Source organism: Rhinatrema bivittatum, chromosome 2, assembly GCF_901001135.1.
Source record: "Rhinatrema bivittatum chromosome 2, aRhiBiv1.1, whole genome shotgun sequence".
Classification (NCBI taxonomy): domain Eukaryota; kingdom Metazoa; phylum Chordata; class Amphibia; order Gymnophiona; family Rhinatrematidae; genus Rhinatrema; species Rhinatrema bivittatum.
Genome location: NC_042616.1, coordinates 587,291,944 through 587,314,481, shown reverse-complemented (window position 1 = coordinate 587,314,481; position 22,538 = coordinate 587,291,944). Strand labels below are relative to the sequence as shown.

Here is a 22,538-nt window from a genome sequence, read left to right as displayed (position 1 = left end):
GATCTTGGACTCCCCGTCAATTAGCATGCTCACATCTGGAGAAGCGAAATGAAGATGTGACATCAGTGCTGCTGCCCAGAAGAGAGGATCCTGAGGCTGTCATCATCACTAGCATAAGAAGAGCAGGAAAGGCAACTGGCTGTGGAGCTGAAGGAGAAATGGCAGCCCCTGCAGGGCAATAGTGAAAGTGTTGTGCTTCCTGTTACCACAGCTTCTCCTTTTTCTCCTCCTGTTTCTCTACTGCCCAGGTCTCAAGACTGGAAGCGAAGCTTACCCAGGGGGTAGGAGAAAGAGGCTGGCCGCTTCTCCCGAGTCCCACCATTCCAGTGTTTGTGGTTGCTCTGTTGCTGCTCTCCAGTTGCTACAGAAGAGAGGCCAAGACTAGGGAGACGGAGAGAGCAAAGAGTGAAGATGAGGGAATTATCATCTTTCCAGCCCCTGTTTCCATGCTGGAACCTGAGAGAGGTTAATCCTACCCTCCAAGGGGAAGGAATTCTGGAGTTGGACACTGGTGCAGTTGGGAGAAGAACAGCGAGGGGATTTACCATGGACAAAGAGACTATTACTTTTTTTTATTATGATTTTTCTGATACTATTTTAAATTTTTTCCATTCTGACCCGGATTCTTAAGTTAATTTTCTTTGTGGTTCTTTGCTACCTGAATCCCCAGTGAACATAGTTCCTCACTGCACAATACCACCGACCAGTGACCAGGAAGAGTGGGGTGAGTGGGATTTTGATGACTGGATCCATGGTAGAACTTTCCCCCCAACAGATGAACCCTGGTGTCTCCAGGGGCTCTTGTGAAGCATGTGTGAGAAAAGAAGAACATCCGGGACATAGAAAAACAGCCTGGCGAACTTTGTAAGTCCCTAACTTTGCCTCACCCTTCTAAGGGTAGGGGGGGTGTTTCATAATTGTTTATGTTTTTATTTGTTATCTTTTATTTCTGTGACCATCAGAGCAGCAGGAACCGGTAGCTGATTAGCAGATTTAACAGACTTGTTAGTAATATTACACATTACTATTCCGTGTATCACATATCCAGCAATCAGTTCACCCACGCTCACTATGGATGAGGCTCTCTTTACATCCAAAACAGCTAGGACAGGAGCCCCTATCCCACTTTTCTCCCCCATGCTTTGGGGCATCAGGGGCATCATTTTGATTTCAGTGCTGCTGCTGCTGCTGCTGGCAAGAGAGAAAATGGCTCCCTTTTGTCAAGAATACCTTATGGAGAGATGAGTAGAGTCTGGGGGTGGGGGAGGAGTCAAGGGATTGAGAAGACCCTTTGAATGTCACAGGGAGCCCTGATGTTGTGTATATTTGTGCTGGGGGGACTGAGGAGGGGGGAATAGAAGGTTCTTTGGTTTTGGGGATGAGGGATACAATCTGGGAAGGCCCGATTGGTCTTTAGGGGTGGGTTCTCCCTGGTAACCGGCCCTTTCACTTTGGACCATGAAGCGCGAGGATACCTGAGCTGCCTAACAAAGCATTACTATAGCCGCACAGTCTTAAAAGTGGCCTTGATAACACTGCCATGCTGTGTATCTTATTAGTTTTGTTCAACAGGCGTGAAAGCGCAATGGACCACTGGCATTAAAACCAGCAGATAACTCATGTTACCATACCGGCTTTATTGTAGCTTAGTAGCAGAGTCCTAAATGTATGTGAAGAGAGAGTTTATGTCAATTGCAGAGCTAACTTTGAACAGAAACAGAAACTATTCTACATTTAGCCCTGTAGTAAATCCACAGGGTGAAAAGAAAAGGGAGAGAAGCCAGATTAACGGATCCACAAATGAATGCTCTATTAACTAATCCAGGAGGTAAAGGGTCTGAGCATGAAAACCGTATCTGAGAGCAGGATAAAGAGAAATCAGTTACTGTCATCTGCTTTCCAAGCGATAATGGATCTAAAAATAAGCCTATCGTTAGGCACACCGACAAAAAATATTACAAATGATTGCAAGTAATCGACAGTCATATCGTGCTGTTATATTACTGAAAATCAACTATGACATTTTGGTTTTGGTCCTCCTTAGCGAAATACAAATACAAGGTATTTTTAACCCTTAAAAGCAGACTAGAATTCTTTCTGAATTATCTATCAGTAGAAAAGTTTCAGGTCTAAATACATTTTCCTGTAGCTTCCCAAGAACATCTCCATCTTTAGTTCCAGCCTGAGTTCAGTCCAACTTTTCATGGATGGACTGCTTTAAAGCAACCTGTCATTCTAACCTATAATTACAATCAAGAAAACCCTACCCAACTACTTACATCTGGATAGTCGATGGAGGTTTGGATCGTGATTGAGGAATGCAGTACATTTTCCCCATTCCTAACTGGAACCTGGAGACCCCCATCCCATTTATACCACAACTGACTTGCCTAAGCCAAATGCTTATCTCACTGTTACTTTTACCATATAGATAATACAAGCACATTTAATAGTCACCTAATTTTTGCGAACCTGATGAATGCATATACTGTATGAACCAGCAGTGTCCAGTAGAAAAAATACTTTCTGTGGGCGTTAAAATGAGAGTCAGGGAAATTTTGTTTTGTAGTTTTATGGTTGAGATAACAGAACAGTGAGGGACTCATTCAAATGACTATAATCTATTAGGAAATGCATGAACAAGCACTGACAATTCAACCTTGCTTACTGAAAATATTTCTGCAGTGATCCTAGAATGCAACTCATTTTGTAAATAATTTCTACCTCAGTAATTTCAGTCAAGCTTTTGTGTTCTCGATGCTATGACTCACAGGTTTTTGCTAATGTATTCATTCAACAGATGATAAACAGAATAATTGATGTGTGACACAATCACGTACTAAGATTTACTGGTCAAACATTATTTCTGTTATTGCACTGTGAGGTTCAAGGGCATTGAAGAATTCAACAAGATTACAGTTCATGACTTTGGGTTAACTTACGATCCAATCAATTGCAAATTATAAGTCATTCCATTCAGATCCCGCCCCCCCACCAAAGGACTGACAACTAGGCTGACATTCTGTTTGGTGCTTTCACAGTACCTGTACTCCAATAGACAAGTTTTTCCTGAACTGATTTCTTTTCCTATCTTCTGCAGTAACAGTGGAAACAGTAGAGGTGGAGTTGACTGTAGTAGTATTATCGTCCATGTGCTGACTGGCAGGGCCATGGATTTGTGCATTGGCTGCTTCGATGGCAGCAGTTAATGCTTTCATGCTGTCCAAACTCTCGGTGGAATTGCTGAATCCCGATTGGCTAATGATGTCTCCCCTTTGCCCATGTCCATCCATGTAGGCATCCTGGGCAGATTCTGTGCTACTCTGTGCTGTGATGGAAATGAATGGCTTTGTAGTCGTCCTTGGTGGGACTGGAGGTGGTGTCTTCTTATATGTTGTAATACAGGATGATACTGTTGGGGGGGGGGGGGATACAACAAAACAAATAACATCATTTTAGTAACTATGTTACTCAAATTCTTAAGCCTGAAAAAAAAGCAAAGCACATTATTTTCAATCAAATACAGCAGTGCAGCTTTCTTTGGATGAGACAGGAAATCAACTGAAAACTTCCTTATTCTTTTAAATTATCAGTCTTTGTAGGTTTGGAAAATGAGTTTAATCGCAGAGCCTCCTTCTCCTGCGGGCTGTTAACTTGTGAGAAATACGGAGGTGGGTAGGGTTTGGAGGTTTGAGGGTTGGGGGTTGGGGGATAGGGTGGGTTACAGGGAGGAGGGTGGGGATTTGGAGGTGGGGTCGGTGTGGAGATATGGGAGGAGAATAGGGGTAGGGTAAAAGCCGAACAGCATATATTGATTAGGGATGTGAATCGTGTGATCGATCGTCTTAACGATCGATTTTGGCTGGGGGGAGGGAAATCTGATCGTCATGTTTTTTTTTGTTACAAAATCGTCAAATCGTAAATCGGCGGGAAAACAACCCTAAAACCCACCCCGACCCTTTAAAATAAATCCCCCACCCTCCCGGCGCTACTTTTGCCCTCACTATGTCATACGGGTCGTATGACATAGTGAGGGCAAAGGTAGCGCCGGCGCCATTTTGAATATTGGCAATATGGCCCGCGTGCAGGAGGTCGCTCCCGGACCCCCGCTGGACTTTTGGCAAGTCTTGTGGGGGTCAGGAGGCCCCCCCAAGCTGGCCAAAAGTCCCTGGGGGTCCAGCGGGGGTCCGGGAGCGATCTCCTGCACTCGTGAAGTCGGGTGACAGCAACCAAAATTTATTTATTTATTTAAGGTTTTTATATACCGGCAATCATGAGCACATATCTTGCTGGTTTACATGAAACGGGAGTGCATTAAATACATCAACTAGAACTGTGGTGATCGAAGGAGCAGTTACAAATAACAAGGGTAGCAGAACTTGGATAAGAAGGAAGAGATAGGGAAGAATAAACGGTTGAACGGTATACAAATAAATTAAATGCTATGTAAAAATGGCATGATTAATGGCTGAATATTTGAAGTCCTTGGTTTGTATCTATGACGTGATATTAGATTGTGTCTGGGAAAGCTTGCTTGAATAACCAAGTCTTAAGTCCTTTCCTAAAAGTTAAGAGGCAGGGTTCCAGTCTGAGATCTGTGGGAATGGAATTCCACAGAGAAGGGCCAGCAGTGGAGGTGGCACGATCTCTTAGAGTGATGTGTTTGGTCATTTTCGCAGGGGGAACTTTGAGGGCGCCTCGGTAGACATTTCTGGTAGGTCTTGTCGAGTTGTATACTTGGAGGGGGATTTGTAGATCGAGGGAGATGCGTTGATGAATAGTTTTGAAGATGACACAAATGGCTTTGTACATGATACGGAAGTGGACGGTTAGCCAATGTAACTCTTTCAGAATGGGGGATATGTGGTCTCTCTTTCTTGCGCCTGTTAGTAATCGAGCTGCTGAATTTTGAACCATCTGTAGTGGTTTGGAGTAGGAAGAGGGCAGACCTAGCAATAGGGAATTGCAGTAGTCTAATTTTGCAAAAATGACTGCTTGGATGATCGTTCTGAAGTCTTGGGCATGGAAAAGAGGTCTTATCCTCTTCAGAACCTGGAGTTTATAGAAGCAGTCTTTGGTTGTTTTGTTGATATGGGCCTTGAAGTTTAGCCGGTTGTCTATTATCACTCCTAAGTCTCGAACTTGTGTGGTAGGTAGGTTGGTGGGAAGAGTAGTGTTGGAGATGTTGGTTTCCGGAGAAATGAGAAGGATTTCTGTCTTAGAAGAGTTTAAGATGAGGTGTAGGTTGTTTAGTAGTTGTTTGATTTTCAGGTGGCATGATTCCCAGTAGTCAAGAGTTTCAGAATATGTATCTTTGATGGGGATGATGATTTGGATATCATGATTTGGATATCATGATTTGGATTTGGATATCATGATTTGGATATCATGATTTGGATTTGGATATCATGATTTGGATATCATGGCGCCGGCGCTACCTTTGCCCTGTCATATGGTAAGGGCAAAGGGCCACGGTGCCATTTCTATTAACGCCCTGGCCATTTCTATTAACTGGACCAAAGAAAAGCAATTAGAAAAAGCAAGTTCAGAAGAAACACGGTATTGTGCTAGCCCTCCACCTTGACCAGTTTTGACTTCTAAACCATAGCAAAAAAAAAAAAAAGCATCTTCATATAAAACACTACAGACCTTCTAAACAAGTTGAAGAACATCCTGCAGCTGCAGCTTGACACCACCCATGTCACAAAGAATGTAGAATCACTAAATGTGCACACTGCAAATTTCCAAAAGGTACCACCCTGGGCCATCTTTAGGGAATTCATTTCATAACTAATTGCATGAAGATGCTGGTTTTAATGGAACTGGAAGCCCAAAAGGAGCAGCAGGAGGCTGCTGGACCAAAAAAAAAAAAAAATCAACTGGACTGAATCTGAGGCTTTGTCTGAGGAACGTTGACAAGACTGACTGATGGATAAGCTAAATCCCATAACAGCAAAGGCTGCCTGTAGGAACAGCAAGACTGGCAGCATCATTCCCTTCCTGGCTGGGCATGGGGAATGAATGCCTTTCTGCTCAAACAAGGAAGGCCTTGAACACGTCCCTGCAGATCCAGTTTTTGCTGGGAGTCGTTCTGCAACTGGCTGTCCATGCTTGAAAATACAGACTCACAGAAATAGGAAAGAAAAAACACATTTAGAGTGCCAAAGCAACAACAAGCTGTCATAAAAACAATGGGTTTCTCCCATTTTGTGTCTATGGAAAAATGCTTAGAACACCTGGCTCTTTAGTACTGAGGGCTGAGCCGTTTCCCCACGTTTAAAAAAAAATGTTTTTGTTACTGTCTTTAAAAAAAGAAAAAAAACCACGTTCAACAGACAGAAGAGAAAAGAAGAACAAGAAAGAAAAAACAACAAATGTCAATGCAGGAGGATAGCCACTGACAGTCTGAGAGATCCAGGAAGAATATGAAAAGAAAATATTTGTATATATAATTACTCATCTGCCAGATTATTAAATGGTAATGAAAGTCTAAAATGAAAAAAAAAATAAAATAAAGCAAGAAGAAGAAGATGAAAATTACTTATAACCCTACCCCCCCCCCCCTTCTGTAGCTGCAAGGGTGGGGAAACACTTTTTCTGCAGCCTTGGAAGCGGAATTCAGTCCAGTGGGGAGCAGCAAAGCTGTAAGACCAAGGGGAGGCTTACACCCAACAAGAAAAAAAAAAAAGAGCCACACCAAGGAAAGTTTTTTCCCCAAGCAGAAAATGCATTTAGAATTCAAAAAAGCAGAGTCCAAATATAACTGCCTCTCCCCCCCCTTCACACACTTGGCCAGGAGTCTCCTTCCCAGCCCTGGAGAGCACTGGATTCACTCAACCAGGCTGGGGGAAAATTCTCTCTAAGTCCTGTGGAATGGGGGCAGGATCACCTTTGTTCTGCCTCCGCAGTGTACTTACATTTCTCTTTATTATACAGCCACCAGGTGTCATCTTTTGGTACTGCTTAGCTTAGAGTCTGCTTATTGTAGATCCTTTTTTTTTTTCTGGTTGACTGAATGTTTCTGTACTTTCTACTGGGTCTGTTTCTGTTTGCTCTATCTCCTTCTCTTTCCCTCCTCTTTCTATTGGTCCCTTGGCCAAAAGCAGACTGGGACTATCTTACTTCCTGCAGAGACTTCAGTTGGAAAGAGGCTTTTGACAAGCTAACAGCTCTTCTCAATCTTTTTTTTTTCAAGCTCCTAGAATCATTTTTTTCACCTCTTCCAATAATTCCACAGCCTCTTCTACAGCTGCAGTTGTTTGCCTATAGCCACTGAGCTTTCAGAGATTCTCATCACAGCTGTTCCAGTTTCTGTTATCTGTGCAGCTGTCCTTGATACCGTGCCATTCACAGCGAGCGTTAAACGTGTTTATCATTCAATAAAGGTTTGGTATTAAGAACTGAGTTTCCTCTCATATCTGAAGTTGGGAAAGGAAAAAAGGTTTAGCTGACTGTCTAGCAACTCAGGCAGAAGCACACAAATTATGAGAAACTGTACAAAAGTGATCACAACATTATCAAATTTGACCTAATAACTGGAGGGAGTGCAATAAAGAAATCTACTGCGACAGCATTTAACTTTCAAAGAGGTGTCTATGATAAAATAGGAAAACGGTTTGGAAAAAATGAAAGGAGCAACTGCAAAGGTTTAGCTCAAGCATGGATGTTGTTTAAAAATATCATATTGGAAGTCTAGAACAGATGTATTCCCCAAATTAGAAATGGAGGAAGAAAGGCTAAATGACTACTGACATGGTTAAAAGGTGAGAGAGGCTATAATATCTAAAAGAACATCTTTCAAGAAATGAAAAAGGGATCTGAATGAAAAAAACAGGAAGCAGCATAAGCACTGGCAAGTCAGATGCAAGGCATTGATAAGGAAGGTAAAGAGAGTATTTGAAAAGAAGCTTGCTGATAAAGCAAAAACTCATAATAAAAACTTTTTCAGGTACATTCGAGTTAAAAAGCCTGCGAGGGAGTCAGTTGGACTAGATGCTCAAGGAGGTAAAAGGAGCACTTAGAGATGACAAAGCCATAGCAGAGAGACTAAATGAACTCTTTGCTTCAGTATTCACTGAGAAAGATATAAGAGATATACCCATGCCAGAAATGATATTCATAGGTTATTATTCATCAGAGGAACTGAAACAAACCTCAGTAAACCTGGAAGATGTACTAGGGCAAATTGACAAACTAGAGTAGCAAATCTCCTGGACTACATGACATACATCACAGAGTGCTGAAGGAACTAGGGATGTGAATCGTGTCCTCGATCGTCTTAACGATCGATTTCGGCTGGGAGGGGGAGGGAATCGTATTGTTGCCGTTTGGGGGGGTAAAATATCGTGAAAAATCGTGAAAAATCGAAAAAACGTAAAATCGCAAAACCGGCACATTAAAACCCCCTAAAACCCACCCCCGACCCTTTAAATTAAATCTTCCACCCTCCCGAACCCCCCCCCCCCCAAATGACTTAAATAACCTGTGGGTCCAGCGGCGGTCCGGAACGGCAGCGGTCCGGAATGGGCTCCTGCTACTGAATCTTGTTGTCTTCAGCCGGCGCCATTTTCCAAAATGGCGCCGAAAAAATGGCGGCGGCCATAGACGAACACGATTGGACGGCAGGAGGTCCTTCCGGACCCCTGCTGGACTTTTGGCAAGTCTTGTGGGGGTCAGGAGGCCCCCCCCAAGCTGGCCAAAAGTTCCTGGAGGTCCAGCGGGGGACAGGGAGCGATTTCCCGCCGCGAATCGTTTTCGTACGGAAAATGGCGCCGGCAGGAGATCGACTGCAGGAGGTCGTTCAGCGAGGCGCCGGAACCCTCGCTGAACGACCTCCTGCAGTTGAACTCCTGCCGGCGCCATTTTCCGTACGAAAACGATTCGCGGCGGGAAATCGCTCCCTGACCCCCGCTGGACCTCCAGGAACTTTTGGCCAGCTTGGGGGGGGGGCCTCCTGACCCCCACAAGACTTGCCAAAAGTCCAGCGGGGGTCCGGAAGGACCTCCTGCCGTCCAATCGTGTTCGTCTATGGCCGCCGCCATTTTTCGGCGCCATTTTGGAAAATGGCGCCGGCTGAAGACAACAAGATTCAGTAGCAGGAGCCCGTTCCGGACCGCTGCCGTTCCGGACCGCCGCTGGACCCGCAGGTTATTTAAGTCATTGGGGGGGGGGGGGTTCGGGGGGGTGGGGGATTTAATTTAAAGGGTCGGGGGTGGGTTTTAGGGGGTTTTAGTGTGCCGGCTCACGATTCTAACGATTTATAACGATAAATCGTTAGAATCTCTATTGTATTGTGTTCCATAACGGTTTAAGACGATATTAAAATTATCGGACAATAATTTTAATCGTCCTAAAATGATTCACATCCCTAGAAGGAACTGAGAAAGGAAATTGTAGACCTGCTATTGGAAATCTGTAAACTATCAGTAAGATCATCTATGGTACCTGAAAACTGGAGGGTTGCCAATTTCACACAAGTTTTTAAAAAAGTATCAAGGGGTGATCCAAGAAACTACAGAGCAGTGAGTCTGATGTCTGTGCCAGGCAAAATGATAAAATCTATCATAAAGAACACAATTGCTAAACATATAGATAGGCATAGTTTAATGCAGTGGTTCCCAACCCTGTCCTGGGGACCCCCCAGCCAGTCGGGTTTTCAGGATGTCCACAATGAGTATGCAAATTTTCTCTCATGCATATTCATTGTGGATATCCTGAAAACCCGACTGGCTGGGGGGTCCCCAGGATAGAGTTGGGAACCACTGGTTTAATGGGACAAAGCCAACATTGTTTAGCCAAGGGAAGTCTTGCCTCACAAATTTGCTACATTTTTTTAAGAGCATAAATAAACATGTGGATAAAGGTGAGACAGTTGATATAGTGTATCTGGATTTCAGAAAGCATTTGACAAACCCCCTCATGAGAGACTTCTTAGGAATTTAAAAAGTTATGAGATAGGGGGCAGTGGCCTATTGTGGATTGCCAACTGGTTGAAAGATAGAAAACAGAGAGCAAGGCTAAATGATAAATTTTCCCAGTGGAGAAAGGTGAATAGTGGAGTGCCCCAGGGATCTGTTCTGGGACCACTGCTTTTTAATATATTTATAAACAGCCTGGAAATGGGAACAACAAGTGAGGTGATCAGATTTGCCAATGACACAACATTATTCAAAGTTGTTAAATCACAAGAGGATTGTAAGAAATTGCAAGATGACACTATAAAATAGGGAGACTGGGCATGCAAATGGCAAATGAAATTTAATGTGGACAAGTGCAAAGTGATGCACTTAGGGAAGAGTAACCCAGATTATGACTACACAATGCAAGGTGTCACCACTTAGGAAAAATATGTATTAATTTTAGTTATTTACAATTCAGTTTGACAAATTCTGCTGATGCTAAGTGTAGCTTCACTATTTATTGCATATTTGGAAAAGAAGACTGTCCCAAGCAGATATTTTAAAAAATGATGGTCATATAGTGTTTTAATTCAGGACAAATGACATTTCATAGTTAAAATCTGTAATTTATTGCAGGTCTTCATTTGTTAAATAGTCTTTATGTACACAGTGAACTTTGTATTATTTGTATATAGTTTAATTATTGATTTAGACACGGTGGGTCTGATATTCAAAAATAGCTGAGCTCCTAAATTTAAGCTCCAAAAGGTCCTATTTACTAAGTTGGTAACTTTCAAAGTGGCATGCAGGCACACATTGACACATCTGCATTGGTGTGCTCTCAAGGATGCTGTGATCTTATAACATGCACGGACATATTGGCACATGTTATAAAATACACGGCACGTGCACACATATGCATCCAGTTTTAAAATGGTGAGTGCCCAGACACGTAAATCCTGATTCTACCATGTAAGCCAGGGTATGTGTCCATGCCATTGCCAGTTTCACCAGTTGGTCAATCAGTTAGCCCAGTTAAGAGCCAGGTCCTTCAAATCCACTTGGTTTAATAGTCTGTACTCCCCCCAGATATCCCAGACCCTTTAAACCACTTAGAAATGGCAAGTTTGCTTTATTTTTTAAATTACTTCTCCTCCATAGTAGAAGTAAACTTACGCGGCACTGGACCTGAACTCGCATCGGGACGCACAAGTATTTATGTGCACAACTCTTGGCCATGCCCAGACCATGTCCCTTTTTGAAACTGAGTGAGATGTGCGTGCAGCGGGAGTTACGTGCGCACCTTGGCAGCCTTTAAAAATCAGTCAGCAGACGATAGCCCAACTGCCATGCGTATCTACCAATTTTGGCACATGCTGGGTTTTTTAAATTCACCTTTAAGTATTTTTCTTATAGACACAGAATGGGAGGAAACCTTTAGTAACTGATCCCTTAAATTAGGTACCTAATTTCATCAAAACTCCAGCTCTGTAGCCACCTACTTTATAGACTCCTAAATTTAGGACTCAGGCCTAGTAAATTTTCATAAGGGACAATTTAGGAGCCTAACTAGCTGCTAAACCCTTTCAAAATTGACCTCAATATGAAAGTGCTTTTGGAAAAATTAACTTTTCCAGCATATTTGAAGGAGTTCGATTCCATGAACCCCTGAAGACTGCACAGCTGTGATGCCTCTCGTCTCATCATGCTGCAGTGAAACGCACAGCCATCTTGATTTACTAACATTTGCAACGCAAATAACACGTAATGACGTACTTACGCACTAACGTTTAGTGAACGTGACTCCATTTTGGATTCATATTTTGTATTGTATTAATACGAACGCTGTCGCGAGTATCTAACCCGTCAATTAAATGACGAAACAATAGTCTGATCATAAGCTACACCTACTAGAGACCACGCTAGCTATTGCTTGTTCAGCAGTTTTTAAAATGTTTGTTCAGCAAAACCAGAACGCATGTGTGAAAGATAAGAACTGTAAAGTGTATAAAGGTTTGCTCCAAAGGGGGCGTGGCATGCAGTTGTACTAAGCCGTTGTCTTAGCTGCATCTTGCTGGCAATAAAAGTCTATCTTCACGGATCAGTTGTCTGGGCCTTCTTGCTGACAGAAAAAGAGACGGTTACATTGGCGAGCCAGCCAGGAGGTACCGGAGACGCTATTTTAGCTCTCCAGAAGGTCCGGTAGTTTGGTGGCGGAGCGGTCCCCCTGATACACCTGGTGAGTGGCCACCGCTGAGTTCAGCGATCAGGTTTCAAAGGGGATCGTTCCACAGAAATTCTGCCGGGACCTCTGGATTGATGATCCGGGAAGAAGGCTTTCATGACGATCGGAAGACCCCTGCAGGCGAGTATTATGGGAATATGGAAATAAGTAAAGACTAGCTAGCTCAGGAAATAGCCCGGTCTTTTCTGGCTGACCGAGGGGGCCTTGATCACACCCCACGCAGTGTGTTAGTAGGAATTATGCTCCGAAGACCACGCGGATAATCTGTATGGAAATAATAAGTAACGTATACGATAGTGGGAATAGGTTTCTTGTTGTGTGAAAGAGAGTGAATGGCCTCGCAGTTCTAGACCGGGCGACCGCGTTCTAGTCGGGGCAATTGTGACCCTTCGTGTCTGACGGATACGGACCCCTTACCTATCCGTCTTCCCTTCCCTCCTTTGTCTGTGAACTCTATCCTAATGGGAGGGAGCGGGTCGACTCCGTTAAAAGTCATGACGGAACACTATAGCGAAGTGTTCGATGAACATAAATGTACAAAACCCGGAATGATTCAACGATGCACCCATAAATGGCCCGGTTTCTGTGTAAATTGGCCTCCTACAGGAACCTTTAATTTCCAAACGGCCACACGGGTCCAGAAAATAGTTATACGTGAAGGGAATCCGGGTTGCCCTGAGGATATACCATACATAACCGCGTGGATCGCAGTTATTGAAAATCCTCCATCCTGGGCGAAGAAATTAGTGGAGGGAGCCGCCCTCGTAATGGTGGCTCAAGCATGTAAGATGGGAGACCGGAAATCCCCAAACCGGAAGAGAAAGGGCAAAGCGGCCATATTGGACTCTACAGAGCATGCGTCAGCTGAGGCGGCCATATTTGTAGTACAAGGGAATCCACGGACTCCAGAAAAAAAAATTAAACCCCTGCCGCCTCCAGCATTGCCCGACGCTGAAAATATTTTGCCGCCGCCATATGCCCCTTCCTATCCCCCCACATATCCCCTGCCACCAAGCCCCCCAGTCCCCTCCAATGCGCAAGCTGATCCAAGAATAGCACTAGCTCATGAAGAACGACCTGGAACGGCGACCGCGAAGGAAGAAGGCGGCGGCGAGGCATCCGTATCAGACGGAACTCGCAGTAAGACCCAAGCCGCAGCTAGTTTGCAATTACCAATCAGGGAAACATCAACTGTTGTTCCCGTAGTCCCAACTGAAGAAAACGAGCATCGTACTACGCAAACAATAAGATTATTTACTTACATACCTTTTACATCCAGCGATCTTTTTAATTGGAAACAGCTGGGGCCATCATACGCTGAAAAGCCAGAACAGATGGTAGACTTTTTACGGGGCATTTTCGCTGCCCACAATCCTAACTGGGCTGACATCCGGCACCTAGCCTCTATTCTTTTCACCACTGAAGAACGCCGGCAACTACAACTAAACATGGAAGAGGCAGCTCGATTAGGAGCCGGATCAGACGGACGTCCCGAAGACGCAGTAAGGGACTTAGCCCCGACTGCGGATCCTAACTGGGATTTCCAGACTGCGGCAGGGCGGGAGCGCATAACCGCCTATCAGACCGCGTTTCTTGAAGCTTTAAAGAAAGGGAAGCAGAAGGTTGTAAATATGGGAAAAATCAAAGACGTGGTGCAGCAGAGAGATGAATCCCCCGGAAACTTTTTGGAGCGATTAATGGACGCATATCGTCAATACAGCCCATTTGATCCTGAGGATCCCAAATATCAATCTATCATACTGATGAGCTTCGTTAGTCAGTCCTGCCCAGACATCCGCCGGAAGTTGCAAAAGCAGGAAGGGTTCGAGGGCATGAATATCAGCCAATTAAAGGTAATGGCTGATAAAGTGTATGTAAACCGAGAACCGGATGGAGACAGCAAGGAAAAGAAAGAAACTAGAAAGTTAAGAGAACGTGTTAGTCTGTTAGCCGCAGCGTTGGAAGAAACTAATTTCGGGAACCCGTCTAGGCAGTATAACGGGTATCCCGGATTCCGAGGAAGGGGCAACCCACCATCAAGAGGGCTGCCAAGAGGACGAGCGAATAGAGGAGGATTGGTTAGAGGTGGAAGAATGCCATTGGGAACCAACCAATGCGCATATTGTAAACAAGAAGGGCATTGGAAGTCTGAGTGTCCGGTGCGCCGGCAAGCAAAGCCAGGCGAATACGTACCGCCCAAATCTAAAGAAGCAGAATGGCAGATGACTGTAGGCGAAACTTCCGGCGAGGATAGCGAAGCATGACTAGAAAGGGGAACTCTTCCTCTAGACCCCCTTGTGGAGATAAAAGTGGGGGCTGAAACGTTCAAAGGACTGTTGGATACGGGTGCTCAACGATCTGTGATGACCACAGCCATCACCACGCCTACTTCAAGAAACATCTCTATAGTTGGGGCTTCCGGAAAACCACTAACTGCTCCCTTCCTTCAAAAACGGCAAGTTACAATAGGAGGACAGTTAGTGTCCCATCAATTCCTCTACGTGCCAGGGTGCCCAGTACCTCTCATAGGAAGAGACCTCCTATGTAAATTAAGGGCTACCTTGCAATTCGAACCTACCAGTGAAATCAAGGCATCCTTTGCCGATAGCCCAGTTTCCCTGATATGTCCACTACAAGAAGAATGGAGACTGCATCTCCCCGTTCTTGAACAAATCACTCTGCATCGATACGAAGGGGACACCCCTCTTAACGAACAGCGCAGACAACTGATGGATAGTGTGCCCCAAGTATGGTCCGAACAGAACCCGGGAGGAATAGCTATCGACGCTACCCCCATACGGATAGAAATGAAGCAGAATGCACAGGTGATCAATCAACCTCAATACCCCATTCCATACATGGCCAGAGAAGGAATTGAAATACATCTGCAAAGACTGTATGATTTGGGAATTCTCAGGCGAATCCGATCTGCTTGGAACACCCCTCTACTGCCCGTAAAGAAACCCGGTTCTTCTGACTACCGACCTGTACAAGATTTACGGAAAGTGAATAATCAAGTAGCAGATCTAGTAGCCCTTGTACCAAATCCATACTCAATCTTGGCTCAAGTTTCTCCTACCTCCAAGTGGTACAGTGTCATTGACCTCAAAGATGCTTTCTTCTCCGTTCCAGTAGCAGAAGAATGCCAGAAGATCTTTGCCTTCACATGGGAAAATGCACAAACTGGAATCAAGCAGCAGTACACATGGACTCGCTTACCGCAAGGATTTAAGCACTCACCCACGATGTTCGGGGAGCAACTGGCAAAAGACTTGAAGATGTACCAAGTCACGTATGGGCCAGTCATACAGTATGTGGATGACCTTCTGTTGTTTCGTGAAACATATCACGAATGTGCTATAGCCACACTCCACTTGTTAAAGACGTTGTACTCAAAAGGATACCGTGCAAGTAAAAAGAAGGTGCAAATTTGTGAATTGGAAGTAGAATACCTGGGATTCCAAATCCGGGAAGGTACCCGTTGCCTTGGAATATCCCGTACCAGTTCAATACGAGGTCAACCTGTACCCACTTGCAAGAAAGAGCTCCGAGCGTTCCTTGGAGCTGCAGGATACTGTAGGCTGTGGATTGCTAACTACGCTGTTATCGCCCAGTCCCTGTACGACAAGCTGCGGGGAAAGGAGGCAGAATCTCAGCCTTTTCAGTGGGAAACCCATGAACTGACAAGCTTACAACAACTGAAAGATGCCTTGATTGAACCACCTGCACTAGGATTGCCAGATGTAATGAAACCATTCCATCTATTCGTCGATGAAAAGAAAGGCATGGCCATTGGGGTATTGACTCAAACTCTAGGCTCATGGGAAAGACCTGTTGCATATCTGTCAAAAGGAATGGACAATGTTGCAAAAGGATGGCCAGGTTGTCTAAGAAGCATTGCTGCTGCATGCTTACTAATTCCAGAAGCAGTCAAATTAACTTTTGGACAACTCTTAAATGTAACAACCCCCCACACCATTCAAGGACTGCTAGAAACCCATGGACCAAAATGGATGACTAATTCACGTCTTGTAAAATATCAAGCTCTGCTATGTGAAACTCCTGAAATCCAAATACAGGACAGCAAAAACTTGAACCCGGCCACTCTTATGCCGGCACCTGAACCCGTCGCACATGACTGTGAGGAGGTCATGACTACAATACATTCCAGCAGACCAGACTTGAGAGATCAACCATGGCAGGGAGCATGGACATTATTTACTGATGGAAGCAGCCAAGTTATTGATGGAATTCGAGTTGCTGGATATGCTGTAGTTTCTGAAGACGACATTATTGAAGCTGAGCCCCTACCACCTGGGACATCAGCCCAAAAAGCTGAACTAATCGCTCTCACTCGAGCTTTACAATTGGCAGAAGGACAGACTGTGAATATTTATACAGATTCCAAATATGCTTTCCTCACAATCCAGGTACATGGAGCCCTATATAAGGAGCGAGGGTTCCTAACAGCCGAAGGAAAGCAATTGGCCAATGCATCTGAAATACATCAATTACTAGATGCTGTGTGGGCACCACAAAAGGTAGCTGTCATGCATTGTAAAGCCCATACCGGAAAGTCAGATCCCGTTGCAAAAGGAAACCAATGGGCAGATAAAACAGCAAAAGAAGCAGCCCGTGCACATTTATTATCAATCCCAACTACAACATATCCACTTCTACAATTCCCAACAGAAACTCCTACCTATTCGACAGAGGAGAATGACTGGGCACAGGCTGAACAGATCCACCATCACAATGGCTGGTGGATTCTGCAAGATAACAGAATATGGATTCCAGAAACATTAGCTTGGACTATTGTCAAGGAAGCACATAACAAAACCCACCTCGGACGAGATGCACTGGTAAAGTTGCTGGGAAAGACGTATTACATCAATAAAATAATCCAACTAACAAAACACGCAATCAGCCAATGTGTCACATGTGCCAAAAATAATCCTAGAAGTGGACCTGGTCCATCACCTGGACATATTTTAAGAGGAACTACACCTTTCCAAGTTTGCCAAATTGACTTTACTCACATGACTCCGTCCAAAGGCTACAAAGCAATGCTGGTGGCTGTCTGCACCTATACCGGATGGATCGAAGCCACACCAACACGAACTGAAACCTCCAAAGAAGTTGCGTCCTTGCTCCTTCACCAAATCTTACCACGCTACGGATTACCAAGACAAATCAATTCAGACAATGGACCAGCATTCACCAGCGATGTTATCCAAAGACTAAGTAAAATCCTCGGTATCACATGGCATCTTCACTGCGCATGGCGACCGCAGAGCAGTGGATCTGTTGAACGGGCTAACAGAACGCTGAAGAATCAGATAGCTAAACTATGTCAAGAAACAAAGACCAAATGGCCAGACATCCTACCCTTAGCCTTGCTACATCTCAGATGCAGTCCAAAACGATCAGGGCTAACACCGTATGAGATGATGTATGCAAGACCTCCACCTCTCCCTTCTTTTCCCGAATCATTGCAGATACAAGGGGAGTTGTCACTAAGTAATCAGCTCAAAGGACTATATAACACAGTCATTGCAATTCAGGACTATACATGTGACGTTGAACCGTTAGTTTTGTTAACCCCAATTCATCCATTCCAAGTTGGAAATTCTGTATGGATGAAGGACTGGGATGAATCCGATTTCCTTAAACCACGTTGGAAGGGTCCATACACAGTACTACTCACCACTCCTACTGCTGTAAAGGTCTCTGGATGTCCTTCCTGGATTCACTGGACTCGCCTAAAACCTGCTGCCTCCAATTGGCAAGTCTCCAGGATTGGAGACCACAAATTAAGATTCACTCAAAACAGGCAACAAGATAGTCCAGATTAGATGATTATAGTACTTTGCTAAAGAGTACTAACATATACATTTTTTCTTCCTTTCAGAATTAATCTACTGAACTACTTACAATTCAAGTCCAACGTGTTCACCCTCAACTTTCGGCTATGACAACCAGACTACTACTAGTTATTCTACTGATTTCCTGTTCTACAGCTACATCTCTTGTTCTACCTCTAAGCAAAAACTGCACTGAATGTGTCAAGTTAATCCGTACCACTACTCTAGATGGATTCCAGATTGTCTCTACCATTATACACCAATCTCAGCCACCTGACTCATGTGCAACTCAGCCTGCTTGCTCATTAAATACTACTCAAGGATACCAATCTTTTCACCGGTGCCTACAAAATGACAAGGTCATTTGTCATACACCTACAACTCCCAAGTACTATAACATCACCCTGACCGCCGGATTACCAAAGAGCTATACCTCAACCATCGTTCCGGAAGGAAAAGGCATCCTGTACTACATCAACTCGACCAAAGTCCTTATTGGAGGAGAATCTACTGCCACCATTACCTTCGACGCCTGTGAAGCCATTGGAAAGCACCCGAACGCCCTCCACTGCGGATCCAAAGCCTGGAAACAGGCCTATGCTCACAACCATAAGTACCTTTGCCCTTACAATCGGGTGGCCAATCCATCTCAATGGCTACCCTGTCAAGGAGACTTAATTTTATCAGGATGGGCTCTGGTATGTGACTATACAGGAGGAGGATATCATGGTTGCCATGGAATTGGCCGGTTAACTGCAGTAGCTGGTAATACCATGTCCATACAATGGCCCATACGGGGTGAAGGATATCCCTGGCAAGATACTTGGGGCTTTGTAATCGATGGAACAGGGAAAGACCCCATGACCTATATAACAATTACCCAACGTCGAGACAAACCTCGACCAATCATTCATCAGACTACTGTAGTGGGCTATCAGTCCTTCTTTGATGAAATATCCCACGCATCAGAAGAATTCAAAAAACATGCTTTCTCCAATCAAGCAAAGAATATGTTTGTCAATCTGGCTGAGAATATAGCTCTCTCTCTTGAAGTTAAAAATTGTTTTGTCTGCGGAGGAACGCACACTGGAGAACAATGGCCATGGGAGGCCAAAGAGGTCTTCCAAACCGATCTCAATCAATTGAACACGACTATAACTTACAAACGGAAACCTCACCCATATGAATGGGCTCTCCAAACAGATGTCATTGGCAGACATTGCATATCTCGACAACATTCCCGAGTATATACTACCTCTGTAGGTAATTCCCCATGTACGGGGGTGCTTACTGCTAACCTAACTAAACAAACCTGGTGGCAAACTGAGAATTTGACAATGCCCACCACCATGTGGACTGAAGCAGTCCTCAACAAAACGTGGACTAATGCTGGAGTGCCAACCACCCTCTTCGCTGCACCAGACGGCTATTACTTCGTTTGTGGCCGCCGGGCATATGAATTACTGCCGCTCAACTGGTATGGCACCTGTTTCCTAGCCACCATACGACCAAGTTTCTTTCTCTTACCAATCACAGCGGGTGAAACATTGGGAGTACCTGTCTATAGCCCTATGAAGCCAAACAAACGTCGCAGAAGCCCTAAAGTTTCTATTGGTGATTGGAAAGATCAGGAGTGGCCCCCTGAGCGAATTGTACAATACTACGGCCCTGCTACATGGGCTGAAGATGGATCCTATGGATATAGAACTCCAATATACATGTTGAATCGCATCATTCGCTTACAAGCAGTACTAGAACTCCTGACCAACGACTCTGCTATGGCACTCAATATCTTGGCCAAACAAAACACCAGAATAATAACAGCTGTCTACCAAAATCGTTTAGCCTTGGACTACCTCCTAGCACAAGAAGGTGGTGTCTGTGGCAAATTTAATCTCTCAAATTGTTGTTTGCAGATCGATGATAAGAGCAAAGTTATCGAGGAGATTACTGATCGCATGATCCGATTAGCTCATGTCCCTGTGCAAACATGGACCGGTATCCTTGATTGGACTTCCTCACTACCAAATTGGCTTACTTCAATCCCCGGATTGAAGGACATCTTCATTCCTCTTTTGTTTTTTATTCTAACTTGCATTCTGTTCCCTCTTTGTTTACCTCTTATTTTCAGAAATCTACGATCTATGATTGAAACCATTGCTGATCGCAGGGCTGCAGCTCATATTATGATGATCAATAAGTATGTGTCGATTTCTACTTTCCCTGATTCTGACGCATCTGACTCTGATGATATCTCTTTTGATTCTGATAATGATTATTTTGATACTAAACTCTAAAACCACCTAATTCACCGACAGGACCACTTTTGTTACTAGGGAAAGCCGGGCTACAAAGGGGGTTGACGCCAGTAGGGCCCATCCGTCTCAAACCCGTGAAGTAACCAACGACCTAGTAACATTTTAGGGTCCACCTTAACAGTTATTAGTATTGATTTTTACTTCTCTTTTCAGTTACTTAACAGCTGCAAATGATACTTCCACTATCCATCGGCGTTGAAGTATCAAAGGGGGGAATGAAGGAGTTCGATTCCATGAACCCCTGAAGACTGCACAGCTGTGATGCCTCTCGTCTCATCATGCTGCAGTGAAACGCACAGCCATCTTGATTTACTAACATTTGCAACGCAAATAACACGTAATGACGTACTTACGCACTAACGTTTAGTGAACGTGACTCCATTTTGGATTCATATTTTGTATTGTATTAATACGAACGCTGTCGCGAGTATCTAACCCGTCAATTAAATGACGAAACAATAGTCTGATCATAAGCTACACCTACTAGAGACCACGCTAGCTATTGCTTGTTCAGCAGTTTTTAAAATGTTTGTTCAGCAAAACCAGAACGCATGTGTGAAAGATAAGAACTGTAAAGTGTATAAAGGTTTGCTCCAAAGGGGGCGTGGCATGCAGTTGTACTAAGCCGTTGTCTTAGCTGCATCTTGCTGGCAATAAAAGTCTATCTTCACGGATCAGTTGTCTGGGCCTTCTTGCTGACAGAAAAAGAGACGGTTACATATTGAATGAGGAAGAAATATTATGCAAAAGTAAGAAAATTTGCCACATAATTGTTGCTGAATCTTGAAAAATCAGCTGCAGAATTTGCTAACCCTGGCTGGCAGAATCTACTTATAATCTGCCTGGAGGAAATTGGGTAACCTTGGTCATCAGATCAGCAGGCGAACACGTGGTCTGAGAGTCGGGCTGCAGGAGCATCTATGTTGCTAATCTCATGCTCGATTTGCCCCAGGAGTGTATGTGCCTGTAAGTCTGGTGTTACTCCACTGACCGAGTCAGAATGGCTGTTTCACAGCATAACCTTATGATTTCAGGAGACTTGGGATGCTGCACTTGCTTCTTAGAATCAGTAGATGTTCCTGCAGCCGTCTCATCTCTCTGGACTGATCCAACCACATGATCATCCTGCTGCTTTATACGACAACCAGGGCAGAAGTCATGAGTGAAATAACTGATAAGCATTTCCTTTGCTCTTTTTTTCAGATTGCGAAAAATTGCACACTCTATTTTAGAGTTACTACATTTGAACATTGAGGTCTAACACCATTTTCAGTCCAAGATCTCTCAGGGAAGAGATGCATGCTTGAGCTAATGCAGGAAAGCTTTCAAGCTGTATTGTGTATTATCATTATTATTTCGGCATGCTTACAGCAAGCTATCAAGGGCACTTTAGGACAAATAGGCATGAATCTCTGCCCATGAGAATTTATAATCTAAGTGGGCACCTCAGTGGGTACCTCAGGCTTTCATCATGATGCTGTCATGGGTGTGGAAGAAGTCTGTGTCCTGTCTCTACAGGTGCTTTCCTGTTTATTGCCTTTTGGCCTGTTTTCACAGGGTCCAGTTTCTCGGCAGTTTGTCTGTTTATGTTCCTAATGCTATGTGCATGCTTTACTTTGCATAGTTTCTGTGTTTACTATTATACTGCCAACTGGTGGTCAGTTGCAGGTTCATAGTTTCTGCTGAATTCAATGCAGCTGGCTCTAAAGGGTTAACTGCAACTGAAAGCAGGGATGCCTGGGAGTTTTCTTACCTGGCTGTCTCTCCTCTCTGGTCAGTACTGGTCAGACCTATATGATGCAGCAGCTAGCTTGGCCAACCCTACATAATTATTTTCATTTTACCTGTCCGTATTTCAGTGGCTCAGACTGCACTGGTAGCTCTTGACTTTAGTTTATGTACAGTAAGACCGTTAATTGTTTTATATGTTAATAAAGTCTGGAGCTGAAGAAGCAGTCTCTGTCTAGGAGTAAGGACCGAGTTAGGAAATGCATAACAGCTACTTACACTATTTGCACAGCCACTTACTAGTTGCACAGCAGAACAAATAAATAGCTCAGTCAGAGGCGTGACTTCTGGGAGGGGGCGGGGGGTGTCTCGGGCCTGTGCCTCCTCCCATTTGGTTCAGGTCCCTCTCCTAGCAGCAGGATCATGTCACCTTAGAAGTCTGGAGGCACTGGAATCACTACAGGCCATGAACCCCAAACACTGA

General features: G+C 44.3%; 1 protein-coding gene across 1 annotated transcript in view; it reads right to left on the bottom strand.

Moving 5' to 3' along the window:
- The window catches only part of DLGAP1 (DLG associated protein 1), a 437,388-nt gene that overhangs the window by 133,135 nt on the left and 281,715 nt on the right, over positions 1–22,538 (bottom strand). Inside the window, 1 exon segment of the mRNA XM_029591059.1 lies at positions 3,045–3,412. Within this exon segment, the coding sequence (XP_029446919.1) occupies positions 3,045–3,412 (368 nt within the window).